Source organism: Marmota monax, unplaced genomic scaffold (genome assembly GCF_021218885.2).
Source record: "Marmota monax isolate L192 unplaced genomic scaffold, Marmota_monax_Labrador192_F-V1.1 WCK01_AAM20220418_F8-fsc00215, whole genome shotgun sequence".
Lineage (NCBI taxonomy): Eukaryota > Metazoa > Chordata > Mammalia > Rodentia > Sciuridae > Marmota > Marmota monax.
In genome coordinates this window covers 231,143-247,686 of record NW_026695214.1, presented here as the reverse complement: position 1 = coordinate 247,686, position 16,544 = coordinate 231,143, and the positions used below count along the sequence as shown (strand labels likewise).

General features: G+C 55.0%; 2 protein-coding genes and 1 pseudogene across 5 annotated transcripts; all 3 read right to left on the bottom strand.

Moving 5' to 3' along the window:
• Positions 1-588: 588 nt before the first annotated feature.
• A1bg (alpha-1-B glycoprotein) lies at positions 589-4,771 on the bottom strand. 4 transcript variants are annotated; one of them, XM_046430985.2, is made up of 8 exons: positions 4,616-4,768; positions 3,799-3,834; positions 3,419-3,700; positions 2,839-3,111; positions 2,428-2,718; positions 1,641-1,937; positions 858-1,145; positions 589-718 (listed from the first exon to the last, which is right to left on the bottom strand). In XM_046430985.2, the coding sequence occupies exons 1-8, from the start codon at positions 4,635-4,637 to the stop codon at positions 711-713; spliced, it is 1,497 nt and encodes a 498-aa protein (XP_046286941.1). In that variant the 5' UTR covers positions 4,638-4,768; the 3' UTR covers positions 589-710. The 4 variants fall into 4 exon arrangements, with proteins under 4 accessions (XP_046286941.1, XP_046286940.1, XP_058430733.1 ...); XM_046430984.2 differs by lacking the exon at positions 4,616-4,768 and adding an exon at positions 3,908-4,059; XM_058574750.1 differs by lacking the exon at positions 3,419-3,700 and having other exon boundaries at positions 4,616-4,771.
• Positions 4,772-6,618: 1,847 nt separating this feature from the next.
• Positions 6,619-7,854, bottom strand: LOC124084092 (adenylate kinase isoenzyme 6-like; annotated as a pseudogene).
• Positions 6,619-13,724, bottom strand: LOC124084081 (uncharacterized). Its single transcript, XM_046431037.2, has 3 exons — positions 13,126-13,724; positions 9,543-9,657; positions 6,619-8,703 (listed from the first exon to the last, which is right to left on the bottom strand). The coding sequence occupies exons 1-3, from the start codon at positions 13,614-13,616 to the stop codon at positions 8,497-8,499; spliced, it is 813 nt and encodes a 270-aa protein (XP_046286993.1). The 5' UTR covers positions 13,617-13,724; the 3' UTR covers positions 6,619-8,496.
• Between the last annotated feature and the right edge of the window lie 2,820 nt (positions 13,725-16,544).

The window sequence follows — 16,544 nt, the reverse complement described above, 5'->3', positions numbered from 1 at the left end:
AGAACACTTTATCATTACTTAATGATGCTAACGCACCTACTGTGTGCCAGGACCTCACCAACCAGCTCTAGGCAGGGACCAAGCAGTGGTCCACGGGGTTGTCAGAGCTGTGGGAGAGTCCAGCGGCTTACACAGCTCTGCCGGCACCATCCAGGACCACCATCAGACTTGGAGGAGGAGACCACAGAATGCAGCCTGGTGTGGGGACTGCCCCTGTCAAAGCAGGGTTGGGAGGTCTGGAGACAGGCTACCTGCCAGGCGGAACAGAGGTGCCTCGGGAGTAGGAGGCAGCTTGGTGGAGGAGGCGGAAGAAAGGGATTTGGGGGGCCCGGGGTTGTGGCTCAGCGGTAGAGCGCTTGCCTAGCATGCGCGAGGCCCTGGGTTCGATCCTCAGCACCACATAAAAATAAACAAATAAAGATATGGTATGCAACTACAACTAAAAGTAAATATTAGAAAAAAGAAAGAAAGAAAGGGACTTTGGGAAGTGTGGACCCAGAATTAGTCCTCCACCCTCAGGATCCAATCCAGAGCCCATCCACTTTTCAGGACACAGATCTCAATTCTGAACCTATTGACAAAGACACGTTTTAAACATTCTTGACATTTATTAACTTCTAGGAGAAACGAGGGACAGGCTGCCAGCCTCCCAGGGTGTGGCCATCAGCTGCAGCAGGAGGGTGGCAGACCTACGTGGGTCCAGAGCGGAATCAGCGTCCTAGGCAATAAGACCCGAGAAGTGAGACAGGAGCCAGGCCTGGGCCCCTGCCCGGGACACCCCTTGGGAAGGAAGGGGCGTGGTAGGTGGCCCGCCTCGCCCCCTCGGGTGCCCCGCGGGCCTCCTGCCCGGTGCTTACCCGCCACCAGGAGCTCCACCGGGTCGCTGAGCCCCGACGGGAAGGAGCCGGCCCCCCAGGGGTGGTAGCGGCAGCTGTAGTTGCCCGCGTGCTGGGGCCCCACGAATTCCAGCACCAGGTCGGCCGAGTTGCCCGCCGTGCGGAACGTCACCGAGGGCTCCTCCTCGCCCGCGCGCAGCAGTTCGAAGGCGACGTCTGGCACGTGACTCTCGCAGCGCAGGACGGCGTCGCGGCCCGCGGGCACCGGCCCGCTCCACAGGGCTCGGAGCCGCGGCCGGGGAAGCAGCCCTGCGCGCAGTGCGCAGTGAGGCCCTGGCCGCTCCCGAGACCCCCGTGCCCGCGGCGGGTCTGCCTCTCCACTCCCTGCCCCGCGACCCAGCCGTCGCGCTGTCACGTCTGTATCTGGCCTCTGCGTCACGTCCGCCAGGACGACGGGACCCCCAGGCCCGGCCTGCCCCGAGGTTCCGTGGGGGCCCCCAGCGTCATGGAAGGGAAGAAGCCATCCAGGAAATGGCGTTCTCCGCGGTGTACGGCCCAAGGGTCAGGCGGCAGGGCGCGGTCTCCGGCCCGCCTCCTCCCCAGGAGACCTCCACGAGGGAACCCCGGAGCTCGGGAGAATCACCCCTGGCCCCCGAAAAGGGCTTTGAAGAGCACACCTGGCTCTGGCCCCCAGGCCCTGGTCAAGCACCACCTGGAGCCCACGGCCAGAACTGGAGGCGCTGCGGGGCCCTCGGAGGAGGGAGAGTGAGCGTCACGCAGACGCCCTGCCCGCGCCGTGCTCACCGTCTACGCGCAGTTCCAGAGGCACGCTGGGTGCCGAGCCCGCGAAGGGCGGCGTCGGGTCCACGTAGATGCAGCTATAGTTGGCCGTGTCCGCGGCTGACACCTCGGGCAGCTCGAAGACGGCCTCTGGCCCCGCGGGGCTCAGCAGGCCACTCAGGCGCAGCCCGCCCGCGCCCTCGCGATTCAGCGCGAAGCGCAGCCCCGCCCGGGGCGCGCGGCACCGCAGCCGCACGAGCGAGCCGGTCGCAGGGCTTGTGCCCTCCGGCTCCACCACGAGCACCGGCGCGGGCAGCGTCTCTATGGAAGAGAAGGAGGCTGACCTGGCCGAGGGCGGCTGGGCCTCGAGCTGTCCCTGCCTTTGCCGGGACCCAGCTCCCGCTATAGACATCCCGCCGCGCGAAGGACCGCCTGCCGCCAAGCGCACAGCGCTTCCCCGTCCAGGAACACCGGCTCCCAGGAGGCGGCTTGGCGCCCGGGGCCCGACGGCCCTCGGTCGGGGGCTGGCACCGCGGGGTCTGCGGCGCCCGGGAACTCGCTCCTGGGGCTCGCGGTCCAGGGCCCACGGTGTGAGCCTCAGCGAGCCTGGACTTGCGGCCCCGGGGCTCGATGCCCGCCGCCCGCCCTGGCCCCGGGACAGATGGCTCCTGCCACACCCGCCGCCTGACCCAGTCATTCCCAGCGGGGCCTGGGTGTTGCCGCGTGGACCATCTGCAAGGCGCTTCCGCAGGTCCCACCTCTCCCTCGGGCTCCGGGAGGGCCACGTGCGCCCGCCGGTCGCCTGACTCACCGTCGCTCCACACCAGCTCCGTGGGCGCGCTGTCCGCGGACCAGGCGGCTTCCTCGGAGCGCAGCCGGTAGCGGCAGGTGTAGGGACCGCTGTCCCCCGTGTCCGCCGCGTTCAGGTGGAAGAAGACGCGGTCCGGGCTGGTGCTGCTCCTGGGGACCAGCAACTCCTCTCCGCGCCGCCGCAGCTGAAAGTGAACGCCGTCCAGGGGCGCCACGCAGATGAGGGTCGCGCGGTCGCCGGGGCGCAGGACCTCGGGGAACTGTGCATTTAAACTTGGCGGCGGAGGCGTGGCTGCGAGGCAGAGAGGTCGCTGCGGTGGCGCCAGTCTGCCCAGCAGCCTCAGGAGCAACCTTCCTTCTCTGAATTCCCACGCCCCGCGCGGGGTCTCAGTGTTGGGGGGTCAACACTCACTCATCTCCTCGATGCTCACAGTGGCGCTGGGCTCAGAGGGGTCACCTGCGGTGTGGGTCCGGTAGCTGCAGCTGTAATTGCCGGCCCGATGGACTGGGAAAGTGACCTCTCTGCCCTGCCCGGCCTCAGCCACCTCCAAAAATTCATCGTCGCCTTCCCGCCTCAGCAGGAAGGTGACACCCAACAGCCCCCCGTGACACAGCAGAGTGGTGTTCAGGCCGGGTGTGATCCAGGGCACCGGCTCCGTGGAGAGCCAAGGTGGGGGCAAGGGCTCTGTGGAAGAGGCGGGGGGGGGGGGGAGTGGTTCTGCCTGACTCGGACCCGGGTGGCTCACCTGGACCTGGACCCCATACTCTGAAAAGGGGAGGGACCCAGGTAGGTGGAGCATATTTTTAAGGGAGGCAAGAGCAAGCCTGGAGGGACGGGCCCTGAGCCCTCTCGGGGGATTCAGCCATTTATTCTCAGCCCTCTGGGGAGGGGACAGATGGGAAGCGGGCTCAGAAGCCAGGTGACTTGCAGGGAGACTGCCCATCAGCTTCCGCCCCACTGCCTCCTGGACTCCATCCTCAGCCCTGCACACCTGTCCCTGTCACTTCCAGGAGGTTGCTCAGTGCGGTCCATCGCCCATCCCTAAGCCTTGAGCGGCAGCGGTAGAGGCCCTGGTGGTCATTGGTCACTGCTCCCAGCGGGAACTGGTGCTCCATGGTGGGTGCGCTCAGGTGCACGAGCTCCTGCATCACCCCACCCTTGAGCAGCTGGAAGTCCAGGGTGGCCCGCCGGGCCTGGCACCGCAGGGTCACGTTGGCCCAGGGTTCCAGCAGCGATTCTGGCTCTGCCCACAGGCTGGGTTTGGTCTCAAATACTGGGGCAGGGGACGCTAGGTCAACTTGGTGCTGGGGGACAGGGGCTCCCCACAGTTGGGGGGGCCCCCTGTCCCCCAGGCCCCAGCCCTGCACTTACCCACGGCTGCCTTGGTTGCTGGGTCCAGGGTGAGACCTGCAGAGACAGCACCCATGATGCTCCATTCACATAGCCCTGTCCCAGGGTAGCCCAGACCCCAATGCCTTACCCCAGAGCAGCAGGGAGGCCACCAGCACAGACATGGTGGTGACCCCGCACTCCACTGCCTACGAGTGTGGTGTTGTATAGAGTGGCAGGTGGCTTGGGGCACTGACCTCTTCCCTTGTTTGTCTTTCCCAAAAGGCAGGGACAGAGGCTTTGGGACTGGGGACAAGGATGAACCTTACAGGAGCCACCATGGCTTGAGCAATAGTACTATTAATGGATAACTGGTGATCCATATGCACAGCACTAGGGTCCTTTTCGGAGAAGAAATGTGGAGTCCTCTCCTGCCCTCATGAGCCACACCCCACAGTGACCCAGAGGTGGGGGACCCTGTGAATTACTTGGGTTGTCTGGAAGCCTGGGGGCTGCCACTTCTCCATCAAGTCCCACCTGTTACTCAGGACACTCAGCTCAAACCTGTGTCTCCAGCCTCTCCTGGTGACACAGCTGTGGACACTACCTAGGCTGCCCAAGTTCCCCAGTAACTAGCCTACGGTCGTGTAGGCCACCCATGGGAGGTGCCTTGTGAGGGCCCCATGACCTACAGCCCGCCCTCCCCAACCCCGAGACCTTTGCTGAGCCTGGTGCTCTGGGGAGATGAGTGTGAAAGCTGACTCTGGAGGACCCCAATCACACCCCAGTAGAGCTGCAAAGCCTCACTCCTGTAATTAGCATAAACTGGGGAATAGATGTGACATCTAAGGGTACTTACCAAAGAAGACGGGATACAACATGGGCCTGTTAATCAGCTTGTCATTAGGCTGCCGCTCTCGTGATTTTGTCACTTTGCTTCTGAGTATTCCTACACAGAGGCTTTGGGGGATGCCTCATATCCAAGCCGTAAGAGCCAGGATCAACTATTATTTCCCTCCCAGTTCTGGGGAGTGAACTTAGGACCTTGAACACGCTAGGCAAGCACTACCATTGTGATACACTCCCCACCCCCAGCTGTTTTTACTTTGAGACCGAGTCTTGCTAAGTTGCTGAGGCTGGCCTTGAACTTGTGACTTTTCCACCTCGGCTCCCATGTAGCTGGAGTTGCGGGTGTGCATCACAGTTTCCATCCCTGGATCCTCTTGATTCATATGGGATAACTTACAAGACGCGTCATAGTTGTTAGCTCTTGCAGCTTGAAGATCAAGTTTGTTTAGTAGTCTGGCTGATAACTGGACTCCATGGTGGCCCAAATTCAATGAGACGACTTCCAGAGCTGCTGTGGTGTAATGAGGAGAATCCAAAGGCTTTAGGACACGGGAAGTGCTGGAGTGCACTTATCCTGTGCAACACCATGCACACACGCACCCCCACCACTCTCCTCCTCAGCCCAGGCTGGCTCCCCCTCTCCGTGTCCTGAAGGCCTTTGCCACCCACTTGCCTGGCTTGCTCTCTGCCCCTGAGGCTATTAGATCTTCAGACAAAACTTGAAAATAGGAGAGGGGAGAAGATTGTTCTCCTATCTCTGTACCCACTCCAGCAGTTATTCCTAATCCCACCTGGAAAGGAATTAGTTGTATATCCTGCTTAGCTCTAATGGATGATGTGAAAGGTGTGATTAGAGTCTTATTACTAGGGGCTATGCTAGATAGACTAGTGTACACGTTCCTGTCCAGTGAGCTGGTAGGCACAAGTAGGAATTTGTTCAACAAAGAAACTAGTTTCAATAATGAACATGTAAGTTAGTTTTTTTATTTTCAAATCCCCATGTGAATAGGGTTCCAGTTAATGTAGCCCCTGTCAGAGGCTGGAAGGGACCATGGGACTGGTCTAGGGTTGCCCCTAAGGTCTTTTTTTTTTTTCCTGGTGATGAGGATCAAACCCTTGGCCTTGTACATGCAAGGAAAGCACTCTACCAACTGAGCTAAATCCCCAGCCCAAGAAATTTCTTTTTATGTCAATGAGACTCCACAGTCAAGTTTTCATATCCGAGGATTAGCAAGCATTCTGCAGGGATAGGGTTGGAACAAGTCTCCCAAGGGAAGATACTGTGCCAGCAGAAAGTCTGTCCTGGCTGTAGCCTAAGTTTCTGTTTAATAATTAATACTTTTCAAGGTTGGTTTTCAGAAGACTGTACTGTTTGTTTAAAGGGGGCATATTGGGCCTCTGCATAATTAGCGTGGTTGTCTGAGGGGGTAATTATTAAGGTGTGGTTGCAAAAATGGTCTTCTAATTTCCCCTAGTTGTGCCCTCTGCTCCCTCCAGATAGAGGGGCGCCTGGAACTTGAGCCTCATTTGGGTTGTAATAAGCCCCTATATTGGCAGGCAAGATGAAGTCTTAGTACTGAAGGAGTTGAATTGCCCTTGCAGTCATTGTGTTTAGTAGTACCTGTGATTTTAAATTAGTATAAATCATCAAAAGTCATTAGCTGGAATGGATGACCACCTTGATATTTAGGATGGATACACATGGCCTGGAATGGCAATATTATCTGTGGAGCTGCAGACAGGTAAATCCAGCAGTCCTTGGCCAACCCTGGGTTAGACAAATTTAAAAGACAGTGGGTAAGGTGTAAAGTTTTTCTTTTTTGCTTTACTTTTTACTTTAATAAATCATCTGTATCTTCTATAATAAGCATAAAAGATACCTACCTCTTTGGTCATATTTATTTAGTAACTAAAGCATTAAATGACAATTTTTACTTTTAATATTATGTTCATTATACTTGAGATTGTTTAGCTTTCATGTAGAGAAAAAGAGACCCAGGCATGTGCACCTGCTAGGACTGCAACATGATTTTAATATTTACTGGTATGTGGACAATTTCTATGAAGTGGACAGAAAGAAATCAATAAGAGTGACTGTAAAGTGGCCAGTCAAGTGCTATTATCTCTAACCCACTGCTCAATCCATTTCAAGATGTGATCTATATTATTCTAGTTCTGGTTTATTGCTGGACAGTTGATGCACAATTTCTTCTGTAGGATGCTATGGCTTCTTCACAGAGAACTTGAAAAATCTCACACTGAATGTTATCTTTTAATTTCTTCTCACCACATAAACCCTTGTTTCAAGTCTTTTGTACAATAAACTGTTATCTGTTCTCAACACAAAAACTATGTGAAACCAGTGTCCAAGGAAGAAATCACAACTATGGTAATCAACAATAGTTTTAAAGTGGCACCCCCTTTCTCCACAGAAAAGTCTTGTCTTCTCCAGAAATCTTCACCATGGCTGATTTTAGGACTGTCAGCAAAAGAGTCTCTGCAAAAGAGTCCAATGTAGATAAACTTCCTATTTTCGTGTTGCCCTGTTTATTTGGCCACTGGCTGAGAATACCAGCACTCCAGGTTCTGGACACCCCTTACTAGTTTTTCAAACGTATCCAGTATAGTAGTTTGTAGAAATGTGCAAACAAGGCCTCTGGCCTTGAGCTGGGCTTCACAGAGATGTCTACATTTTTAAGATAAGAGAAGTTGCCAGTTGGGCTCCATTGTAATAGCTGGCAGGGGGAGGAAAGAGAGGGGAGAAGAAGCTCCCCCCTTCTCAGGTGTTGTCCTTGGAGGGTTAACTTGCCCAAAACAGTGAAAGAAAAAGCTGCTTTTATGTGGACTTCTGCAGACTGTGAACTTCTGAGCCCCTCCCCTTACATGCTGGGTGTAAAACTCTGAAACTACAGGAACTCGGGGTTCAGGGGATTAACGGATTACAGCAAAAGCTGTGCCCTCTGAACATGGCTGCAGCCAAATAAAACTGTTTCCTGCTGTCCTCGGTGCCTTGCCTCATCTATCCCTACAACAGTTTCACCTTCTCTCATTTGGTTTTCTAACTCATCAACTATTCTATCTTCATCTAAAATGGGACAATCATATTCTTCATCAGTCATTATATAACTACCCTTCTCAAGCTAAATCACCCACATTAATGTATTTCAGTCCTGATATTGATGCAAGTCCTTTGCCTATTCTAGTTTTTGCAACCCCTGGAGTACCTGGCCTTTTATGACACATTTCCATCGCATGATCACATCCAGAGGCACAACTCTGGTCTGCATTTCGGGTCAGGAATTATATGGGATCAATTGTAAAGTTTTAAACAAATATGTTAGATCTAAAGATCTCTTAGAGGCTGACTTGAGCCAATTACTGACCAAAGGGTGAGGTTTAGTCCTGGGAAGGAGATCCCTACACCTTGGTTGGAAGGTTTTATGGTCAGCATTGCAGAGACAATGAGTAAGTTTGGTTATAGATAAGACAAAATAGTTATTACCTTGTTAAAATACTCAGCTAATCCTTAAGTGATTGTACTAAAGAGTAGCTTGAGGTCCTCAATTGGCTCACTGAAGGGGGTCTGCAAATCCAGTCCTGACTCAGGAGAAGCAGGAGCTATCTTCACTCTTTGAGTGATGTATGCGGCTGCTGATTTATGTGACCTTAACAACTGTGGAGGTGGCCAGGATTACTAGGCAGGGTCCCTTCCATTTAGGTTTTTTGTTGGTGGTGGTGTTTTGGTACTGGGGATTGAACCCAGGGGTGCTTAAGCATTGAGCCACATCTCCAGACCTTTTTACTTTTTATTTTGAGACAAGGCCACGTTAAGTTGCTGAGGCTGGCCTGAAACTTGCAATCCTCCTGCTTCAGCCTCCTGGGCCGCTGGGATTAGAGCTGCGTGGGCCACCGCGCCGGCCGTTTAGGTTTCAGCTGGTTTTCCAGAGACCCTCCTTTCAGGATTTTAGGACTCGGTGTTCGCGACGCACGCTGAGCACTTCCAGGGTTTAACTGGGCAGGGGGCTTTCGCCTGGGGCCGTAGGTGCACAGGGGACAGGCTTCACGTTTTTTTCTCACCGTAGCTGTTGTTCTGTCACCCTGGAGAGTCGAGTGGGTTCACGACTTCTCTTCCCATAGAGTCGTGTGGGGCCCAGGGCTTCCCTGCGGGGGACACAAGGCGGGCACAGCCGCCAGCCCTTCCCGGGAGAGCACCTCCAGGCCCGGGTGGGCCCTTCGGTTCCTACTGGCCACTCCCCCTAACTGGGACCCCCACCTCCCCTTCGGGTTCCCGCAGGCCGGTCCTCCCGCGGCCACCAACGCCTGGGCCGAAGGAACAGCGCGGCTGGCACTGCCCAGGCGCCATGGCAGGCGAGCGAGCCAGGAGTGAGGCGCGGCCAGGGACCGGGAGGGCCCGGAGCCGGGGACTGGGGACGCGAGAGCGAACTAACGCACGAAGAGGAAGGGTGCGCCGAGAGGACCCGCCCGTCCAGCCCCGCAGCGCGCCAGGCCCGGCGCTTCCGCCTGAGCCCCACTTCCGGGCCGCTCTGGGCGCCGCGGCGGCCGGGTTCTCGGTGGTCTCGGAGAGGCTCCTCCGGCCCCGAGCCCGGCGGCCGTCCGCCTCACTCAGCGTCCTGGCCGAGCCCGGCTCCCCGGACTGAGTGACGGCACAGGCTCTCCGAGGAGACCTGCGCCCGCCCCCTCGGAGCTGAGACGGCGCGGGACCCCGGCCAGCGCCACCCCGCACCGTCTCGGCCGCTGGCGGCTGCTTCCCACCAGGCGCTGGCCGGCCAGTGGGGGGGACTGCGCGTCCCCGCTGAGTCCGTCTCCTCGCCCCTGGAGCTTTGTTTCCCCCGGGCAGCCCCCACTCCCAGTCCTGGTGGCTCAGACGAGTGTGGGCCCACGGCCCAGCCAAACATCGCTCAACGAAAGACGTGCACCTGTGAGCATCTGGGGCCGAGGATTCTGCGGGCGCCTCCATTTCCTGTAGAACTTGAAGCTCTGAGCACATCAGCTGGAACCGCTGCAGCCTTCTTCAGCTTAAGAGGGGAGAACCTATTAAGGGAGTGGATGGAGTCCACATAGGGAAGAGAAACGTTTCCTGTGCTGTAGCAAATTACCACGAACTCAATGACTTAAGACAACCGTAATGTGTCGGGCCTTGATGATGCCTGTCTGTAATCCCAGACACTCGAGGCCTAAAGTAAAGGACTGTGAATTGAAGCCAGCCTCTGCAGTTTACTGTACCCTGTGCTCAGTGGTAAGGTTCCTGGGTTCCATCCCAGTACCAAAAAACAATGTATTTCCCCCCACACACACACAGTTCTGGGGCCAGAAGCCTGACATGAACATCACTAGGCTGAAATCAAGATATCCTCAGACCCTGGGTTCAGTCCCCAACCCCCCCCCCCCCCCACACACACACACACACAGTTGATTTCAGCTGAGCTCCCACTAAGGCTCTGGGGAGAACCACTTTTCTTGCCTTTTCCAATGGGTTTAGCTGCTTTCCTTGTATTCTTTGGCTTGTGGTCCCTTCCTCCATCTTCAAAGAATTGCAGACATCTTACTATTTCTCTAGTCAATAAGTAAAAATCCACCAGGTTGGTGGCATACACCTATTATCCCAGCTAATGGAGAGGCTGAGGCAGGAGGATTTCATATTCAAGGACAGCATCGTCAACTGAGTGAGACCCTGTCTCAAAATGAGTACTGGAGATGTAGGTCAGTGGTAATGCACCCCTGAGTCCAACCCCCAGAACCAACCAACCAACAAATAAAAAACCAAGGAAGTAAAAATCCTTAACACGTTTGTTTTGTCTCACTTTGCACAAGTAATGATTTTAGCTTTAATTTTTTAAAAAGTCTTCAGCAGCAGGCAACACTGCCATAACAATTACAGGAGCTCAGTGCCATACGACACTTTTCCCCTGGGACAGTCTGAAGTGGGTCAATGGGCCCTTCAAGGAAGGCTGTGTCCCCAGTGACTCAGGGGCCCAGGTCCCTTCTAACGTCTAACCAACTTCCTTGAGTCTTCAGCTGCGTGTTTTCTCTCTGGCTATGAAGCAGGTGAGGAAGATGGTGTACTGTATTCCATGTCATCTATCATCTGTCCACACCCCAGAGCTAGACCCCAGTTGCAGAGCTCAGGGTAACTGCAGGGGAGCTGCACTATGCAGGCTGTGTGCACAGGATGAGAAAGGGGACTGTGGGTGTCCCTCTCTTGGATAGGACCCGCCATCCTCCCCTCTACCCTGAGGCTCATCATTAAAGCACCCAGCATCAGACAGAGCCCATCACCCTCGCTCTCACCCTCCAGCTTTTCCTGGCAGTCTGAGTGCCCACAGGTGGCCTACTGTACCCACTTAAGTTGAGTGAAGTCATACAGGGAAGGAGTTCCCTGGGTTCGATCCCGAGTACCAGGGGTTCTGCCCACAAGGAATCCCTGGTCTTTACTGGCTCTAGCTCCCAAAAGGGCCTTCAGATGAATGCAGCTTCGACTGACATGTTGATTTCAGCTTCAACCCCGGCACAGATGTCCAGTGAGTGCTGAAACTTGCTGTCTCTGAGGGCCGGCCCGGAAGGAGGCCAGCACAGTGGGGAGACCCTGAGTCAGAATCACCCTGCCAAGCTCCTCCTACTTCTTCACCCTAATATACAAGATGATAAGTGTCCGTTGTCTTAAAAACACACACCTGCTGGTTTGATGGTGCACCCCTGTAATCCTAGCAACTCAGGAGGCTGAGGCAAGAGTACTGGAAGTTCAAGGCCAGTATCAGCAACTTAGCAAGGCCCTGAGCAACTTAGACCTGTCTCAAAATACTCAAAAACGGGGGTGGAGAGGGTTCGCTGGATATGTAGCTCATTGGTAAAACACCTCTGGCTTCAACCCCCAGTACCAAAGAACAAACAAAACAACACACACATATACACACATGGGAAATTTTAAGCATGGACAATTAGTACTCTGGTACAGACCCAGAGTGCTCAAAGAAGGTCTAGGCCTGATGGCTGTTGCCACTGTCACCGAGCCAATCCCCAGACAGGGCATTTCCCTGGCATGACCTTGCTGAAGTCATGAGCATATAAGGAAGCTAAAAAGGGGCCCTGGAATGCTGCAACTAGAACCAGAGGGCATGAGAAGAAGCCGGGAACACCAGCTTGGAGACCTTTAGCCTCATTCACAGGATGGAAGATGAAAATATGAGAATATTTTTATTTTCTGTACCTTACGGTTTCTTTCACTCAAAAGTCTTTCTGAGCTGGGAGGTTGGCACACACTTGTGGTCCTAGCACTGAGGCTGAGGCAGGAGGATCACCTTAGTCCAGCCTGGGCAACAAACAGACCCTGTCTCAACAGCAGCCCCTCGTGGGGCCAGCCAGCAGCAAGTCTTTGATACGCAGACTGACCAGTTTGGGCCCTGTGCCTCTGGAGGCAATATTCCTGTTTCAGTCGTCCAGGGCAGGTGCCAAACAACTAGGAAATAGTCTGCGGTTTAAAGCTTGCCGGAATCATTCCAGCTAGACTGTCGTAAACTGTTTTCTCTGCCCTGCCCTGCCTTTCTGGCAGGCCTTCCCCTTGTCCTGCCCCTACTGCCTCCTGACAGACCTCAGCATTCCCACATGGCCTACAGGGCTGGGTACATGGCTCAGTGGTCCAGTGCCCCTGAATTCAATTCCCGCGGCCTGGGAAGTCCTGTGAGCCCAAGAGGATCTACAGGGCAGGTCTGAGGTGTGGAGAGGTGCCCCCTCAAAAATAAAAAAGACTGGGAATATAGCTCAATGATAAGAGTGTCCTTGGGTTCAACCCCCAATACTGTTGGGGGGGGGACGGGGGAGGGGCAGGACCAAACCAACAAACAAAAAAAACCCTGCCCCCTACAACCCAACCCAGGCCTTGCGGCCCCCCGCTTCCTTCCAGCTTGCACCATCCAACTACCCGACCTGAAACTGAAAATCCTTCTGATCTTGGACCCAAGAACCAAGAACAAGCATGGCAAGAATAATCTGGGTTTCAGGTCCCCGGAGCTGGGAAGCATGTCCCCAGTCCTGCATTACAGCTGTCTCAGGCTGCTTTGACAGCAAATCCTTTCTAAGTGTCCCCAGGGATGCTGGTGTTGAGAGCAGGATGCAGAATCACCACCTTAGGGCACAGGGGAGCTGAGAGACCAAGTGTTCAAGACTAAGCCCTGCAGAACCAAAGGGCGAAGAGAAACCCAGGAAGTTAGTGAGGTTCAACTCCCCCAGGGGGTTGGTCCGCGGCCCGGGAAGTCCGGTGAGCCCAAGAGGCTCTACAGGGCAGGTCTGAGGTGTGGAGAGGTGCCCAGTCCACCGCAGCAGCACCTCCCTGGGTCACAGGCCAACCTCCCCGACCATCCTAACGGACAGTAACCCTAGCCGTCGGTCCTGCACGTACACGCGGCGGGAAGCGGGAGGCCCCTGCGTGCCGGCACGACTCTTCTGTACCTGTCCCCTCTTCTCCCCACTGTGCCGCCCTCGGGGACAGCAAGTTTCAGCACTCACTGGACATCTGTGCCGGGGTCGGAGTGAAGTGGGGCAGTGAAGGCAAGCAACGCACTAGGCGTCCACTTAGAAGAACAAGCCGTCGGGGACGACCAGCGGAGTGCCGCTGGAATGTGGGGAGGGGCGGCGGCTTCTTCTGCCTTTCCACGGGGGCGTTGGCGCTGGGTCCGACCGCGGGAGAGGAGCCGCCGGGCTTGGCCACGCGCAGGGGAAGCCAAGTGCAAAGGCCAGGAGGCGCCACCGGAGGGACCCGGAGCTGCCCCGGTAGTCCTGGGCCTGCCCTCGTGGGGCGCGACCTCCCACGCAGCCTGGAGAAGGCAAACGACAGACTGCGGACCTGCCCGGAACTGAAGGCGCGGACCCAGAGTAGACGGACCGGAAGTACGAGGCTTCCCGCCGCCGCCGTCCCCAGGCGCGGGAGAGCGTAGCGCTAAAGCGCCCGGAGGTCCCCGCCTCGAAGGCCAGGGTCCCAGGTCCGCGCAGAATGCCATTTACTCGCCCGGGGCGGTCTCAGGGCCACCGCCCCGCACGCAACTCGGAGCCCTCCTCCCGGATCCTCCGGGCCGAGCGGCACTGAGGGTTTCGGGACCCCACTAGGGTAATGGCGGACGACGCTTGCGCTGGGGCTGCTGGGAAACGTAGTTCTGCTGGGCCCTTTTCTCGTTAACCGAGGTAGCGGGGAAACCTCGTTTGTCACGGCAACCAGGTAGTGCGTCCCCTTGGAAGGAGAGCTCAAACCTGCGTCGTCGTCAAGGAGACAGCGTCCGGGTAAAGAACGCCTTCGCGCCCGTCCCGCCGGGCCAAGCGGGAGATTGGCCGGCAGGATGTTGGCTAGCCCTGCGCCCGGTCACGTTTTCGAGGGGTCGGGACCCAGAAATGGGCTTCCATTTCCAGCCTCGATGCAATAAGTGTTGGGTGGGGATGCAAAACACCTGGAGAGTTCTGAAATGTCCCAAGGAGCGTGCGCTCTCTGGAATGACAAAATCAGAATCTCAGAGTGAAGGCATCATCTGGACGCCAGGTGACTCTACAGCCTCGGCGGAGAATCACGGCCTCCCACAAAAGTGGTGAGACCGTACTGTCTCCTTGGTCCTTGGTCTTGGATAGGATGAGCTGGTCAGACATCCTACCTATTTGTCACTCTCATCTTGTCCCCATCGATCTCGTGGCCCCCTCCATAGACCTTTTTTTTTGGGCATTGGGGATTGAACCCAGGGCCTTGTGCTTGCAAAGCAAGCATCCATAGGCTAATTTTGTTAGCCAATCAGGCACAGGCAGAGTGCCACCGATTTGCTAACCCTCAGATTACTCCATTCCCTTTCTCAATCCTGTGGCAATCTGGACATGGAGCCCCCTGCACCAAGGGGTCTGTTTTCCCTGTCCAGCAAGGTTAGTCCTTAGTTTGTTACTCTGCCTAGGACATGTCAGTGCTTCTCCAGGTTGGAGTGATGACTGAAGGGCACTTGGAGGACCGCTGGCCCCCTGTGTCATCTGGTGGCTCCCAAGACCTTAACTCCAAAAATCTTAAGGGGGGTGGTGGTTTAATGAATGGAGCAGGTTCTGCCACTGGCTGAAGGCCTGGGTTGCTGCCCTCCAAAAATACACAGGACTTAGGCACTCACGCATAAAGAGGAGTTCTGAATTACTGAGACCTCCGGCTCTTGTGCACAGAAAGGGCCTCCCTCTGGAGTAACTACCTGGTGCATGATCCCATGGCAGCCCACCCACAGACCCTGTTGCTGTGCTTAACTGGAGCCACTATTCTGGGTCCAGTTCCCAACAGGGGCCCTGGTTGTAGGATCTGGAAGTGCAGAGGTGAAATGAAGATTGGTAGTTCCCAGGAGGGGAGAAAAACACAGTGGCTTGGCCAAATTTCCTCAGGAGGGAAAAAAATTTTTTTTGTTGGTTTGCAGTGTTGGGGATTAATCCTAGGAAAATAGTCTATCACTGAGCCACACACTTAGACCTAAATCACAAATCTTGAAAACCGTAACAAAGTTAGAAAAAGTAAGGAATTTCAGCAGGAGTTGAAGGCATCTAGGTCAGTGGGGAAGGCAAAGGTTACCTTCTTGCCTGTCCTCCCCTACTGTATTAACCTCAGTGCAGCACTCATTTTGGAATTCTGACCTCCTGTGTGTTGTATTATGTCACTAAGTTTGTGGTAATTTGTTACATCAGCAAACAGGAAACTAATACAGTCTCCATGAGGTACTAGAAGGTCTGACAATTTAAAAAAATCTCTGACCTATGTCCCTTTTGAGCAGAGTAAGGGAATGCCTCAGGCCTAGAGCCTCTGCCTTCAACCTCATCAAGCACAATTCAACCACAGTAGTACCTCTATGTACTTATGCCTGTGTTTCCAGCACCTGATGCTCCCTCCCCACCCACCCCCAGTACTAGGGATTCAACCCAGCGGCACTCTATCACTGAACTATATGTTACCAGCCCTTTTCATTTTTTATTTTGAGACAGGGTCAAAGTTGCCCAAGCTGCCCTGTAACTTGCAGGTCTCAGCAGCTAAGAATACAGGGGTGGGGCTGGGGTTGTGGCTCAGTGGTACAGAGCTCGCCTAGCATGGGTAAGGCCCTGGGTTTGATCCTCAGTACCACATAAAAGCAAATTAATTAAAGATATTGTATCCAACTACAACTAAAAAATAAATATTTTTTTAAAAATACAATACAGGTGTGCTCCACTATGCCTGGCCAGCCTCCCATTTTCTCTACTAGCTAACCCTAAGTATGGGGATTGGACTGGATCCATTCTTATCAACACCCCAGCACATGCACTCTCCCTGTATCTCTCCAGATCTACAGTCATCCTGACAACACAGGGTCTCAATCTGCAGCTTGCAGACTGAACCTAGAAGAGGCTTAAGCCAAGTCACCCAGCAGGTGGACTGGCACAGGCAGCTGTCCCTAGAAGCCTGTGTTTGGACACACTCCATAGGCATGGCACTGTGGCAGGGAGAGACAGGGCAGTCCTGCAAGAACTGGAGAGTCAGTATGCCTGTTCATTCCTTTGCACCTTTATTTCAGCAGGCCTGGAGGCAGGACAAACCCTTCTGTAACTACAGCCCATAATCACATGGTTACTGGGCAAGCAGCATTTCCTTTGAAGAGGGAGAGTGTTTAGGGATAGAGTCCCTGTCTGGATTATGCCATACCTAGGGAAAAGGACCACTCCTTGTTCACAGAACAAATATGTCATAGGCATTGTGTATGTGCAGGGGCCCCCAGAATTGTGGGAGACACAACGCAGGGACATGGGAAAGACAGCTGAAGTAGGAGAGATCACACCATGGGGCAGCCATCGGAGATTCCTTCTGCTCTTTGACCTGAACAATGTTACTTCATCTCTCTGGGACTCGCTGACTGTAAAATGGGTATGTCCACCTCATAAGATTGTTTTTTTTTTTT

Excerpts from the sequence above, each read along its gene's own strand:
- A1bg (XM_046430984.2), bottom strand. The coding sequence starts at position 3,941 with ATGTCTGTGCTGGTGGCCTCCCTGCTGCTCTGGG. Across the intron at positions 3,112-3,418 it reads CCTGGAAGTGACAGGGACAG|AGCCCTTGCCCCCACCTTGG; the intron begins GTGTGCAGGGCT and ends CCTCTTCCACAG. Across the intron at positions 2,719-2,838 it reads TGTGAGCATCGAGGAGATGA|CCACGCCTCCGCCGCCAAGT; the intron begins GTGAGTGTTGAC and ends TCTGCCTCGCAG.
- LOC124084081 (XM_046431037.2), bottom strand. The coding sequence starts at position 13,616 with ATGGCATTCTGCGCGGACCTGGGACCCTGGCCTTCGAGGCGGGGACCT. Across the intron at positions 9,658-13,125 it reads GACCCCGGCACAGATGTCCA|GTTCTCCCCTCTTAAGCTGA; the intron begins GTGAGTGCTGAA and ends CTCCCTTAATAG. Across the intron at positions 8,704-9,542 it reads TCGGCCCCAGATGCTCACAG|GGTGACAGAACAACAGCTAC; the intron begins GTGCACGTCTTT and ends TCGACTCTCCAG.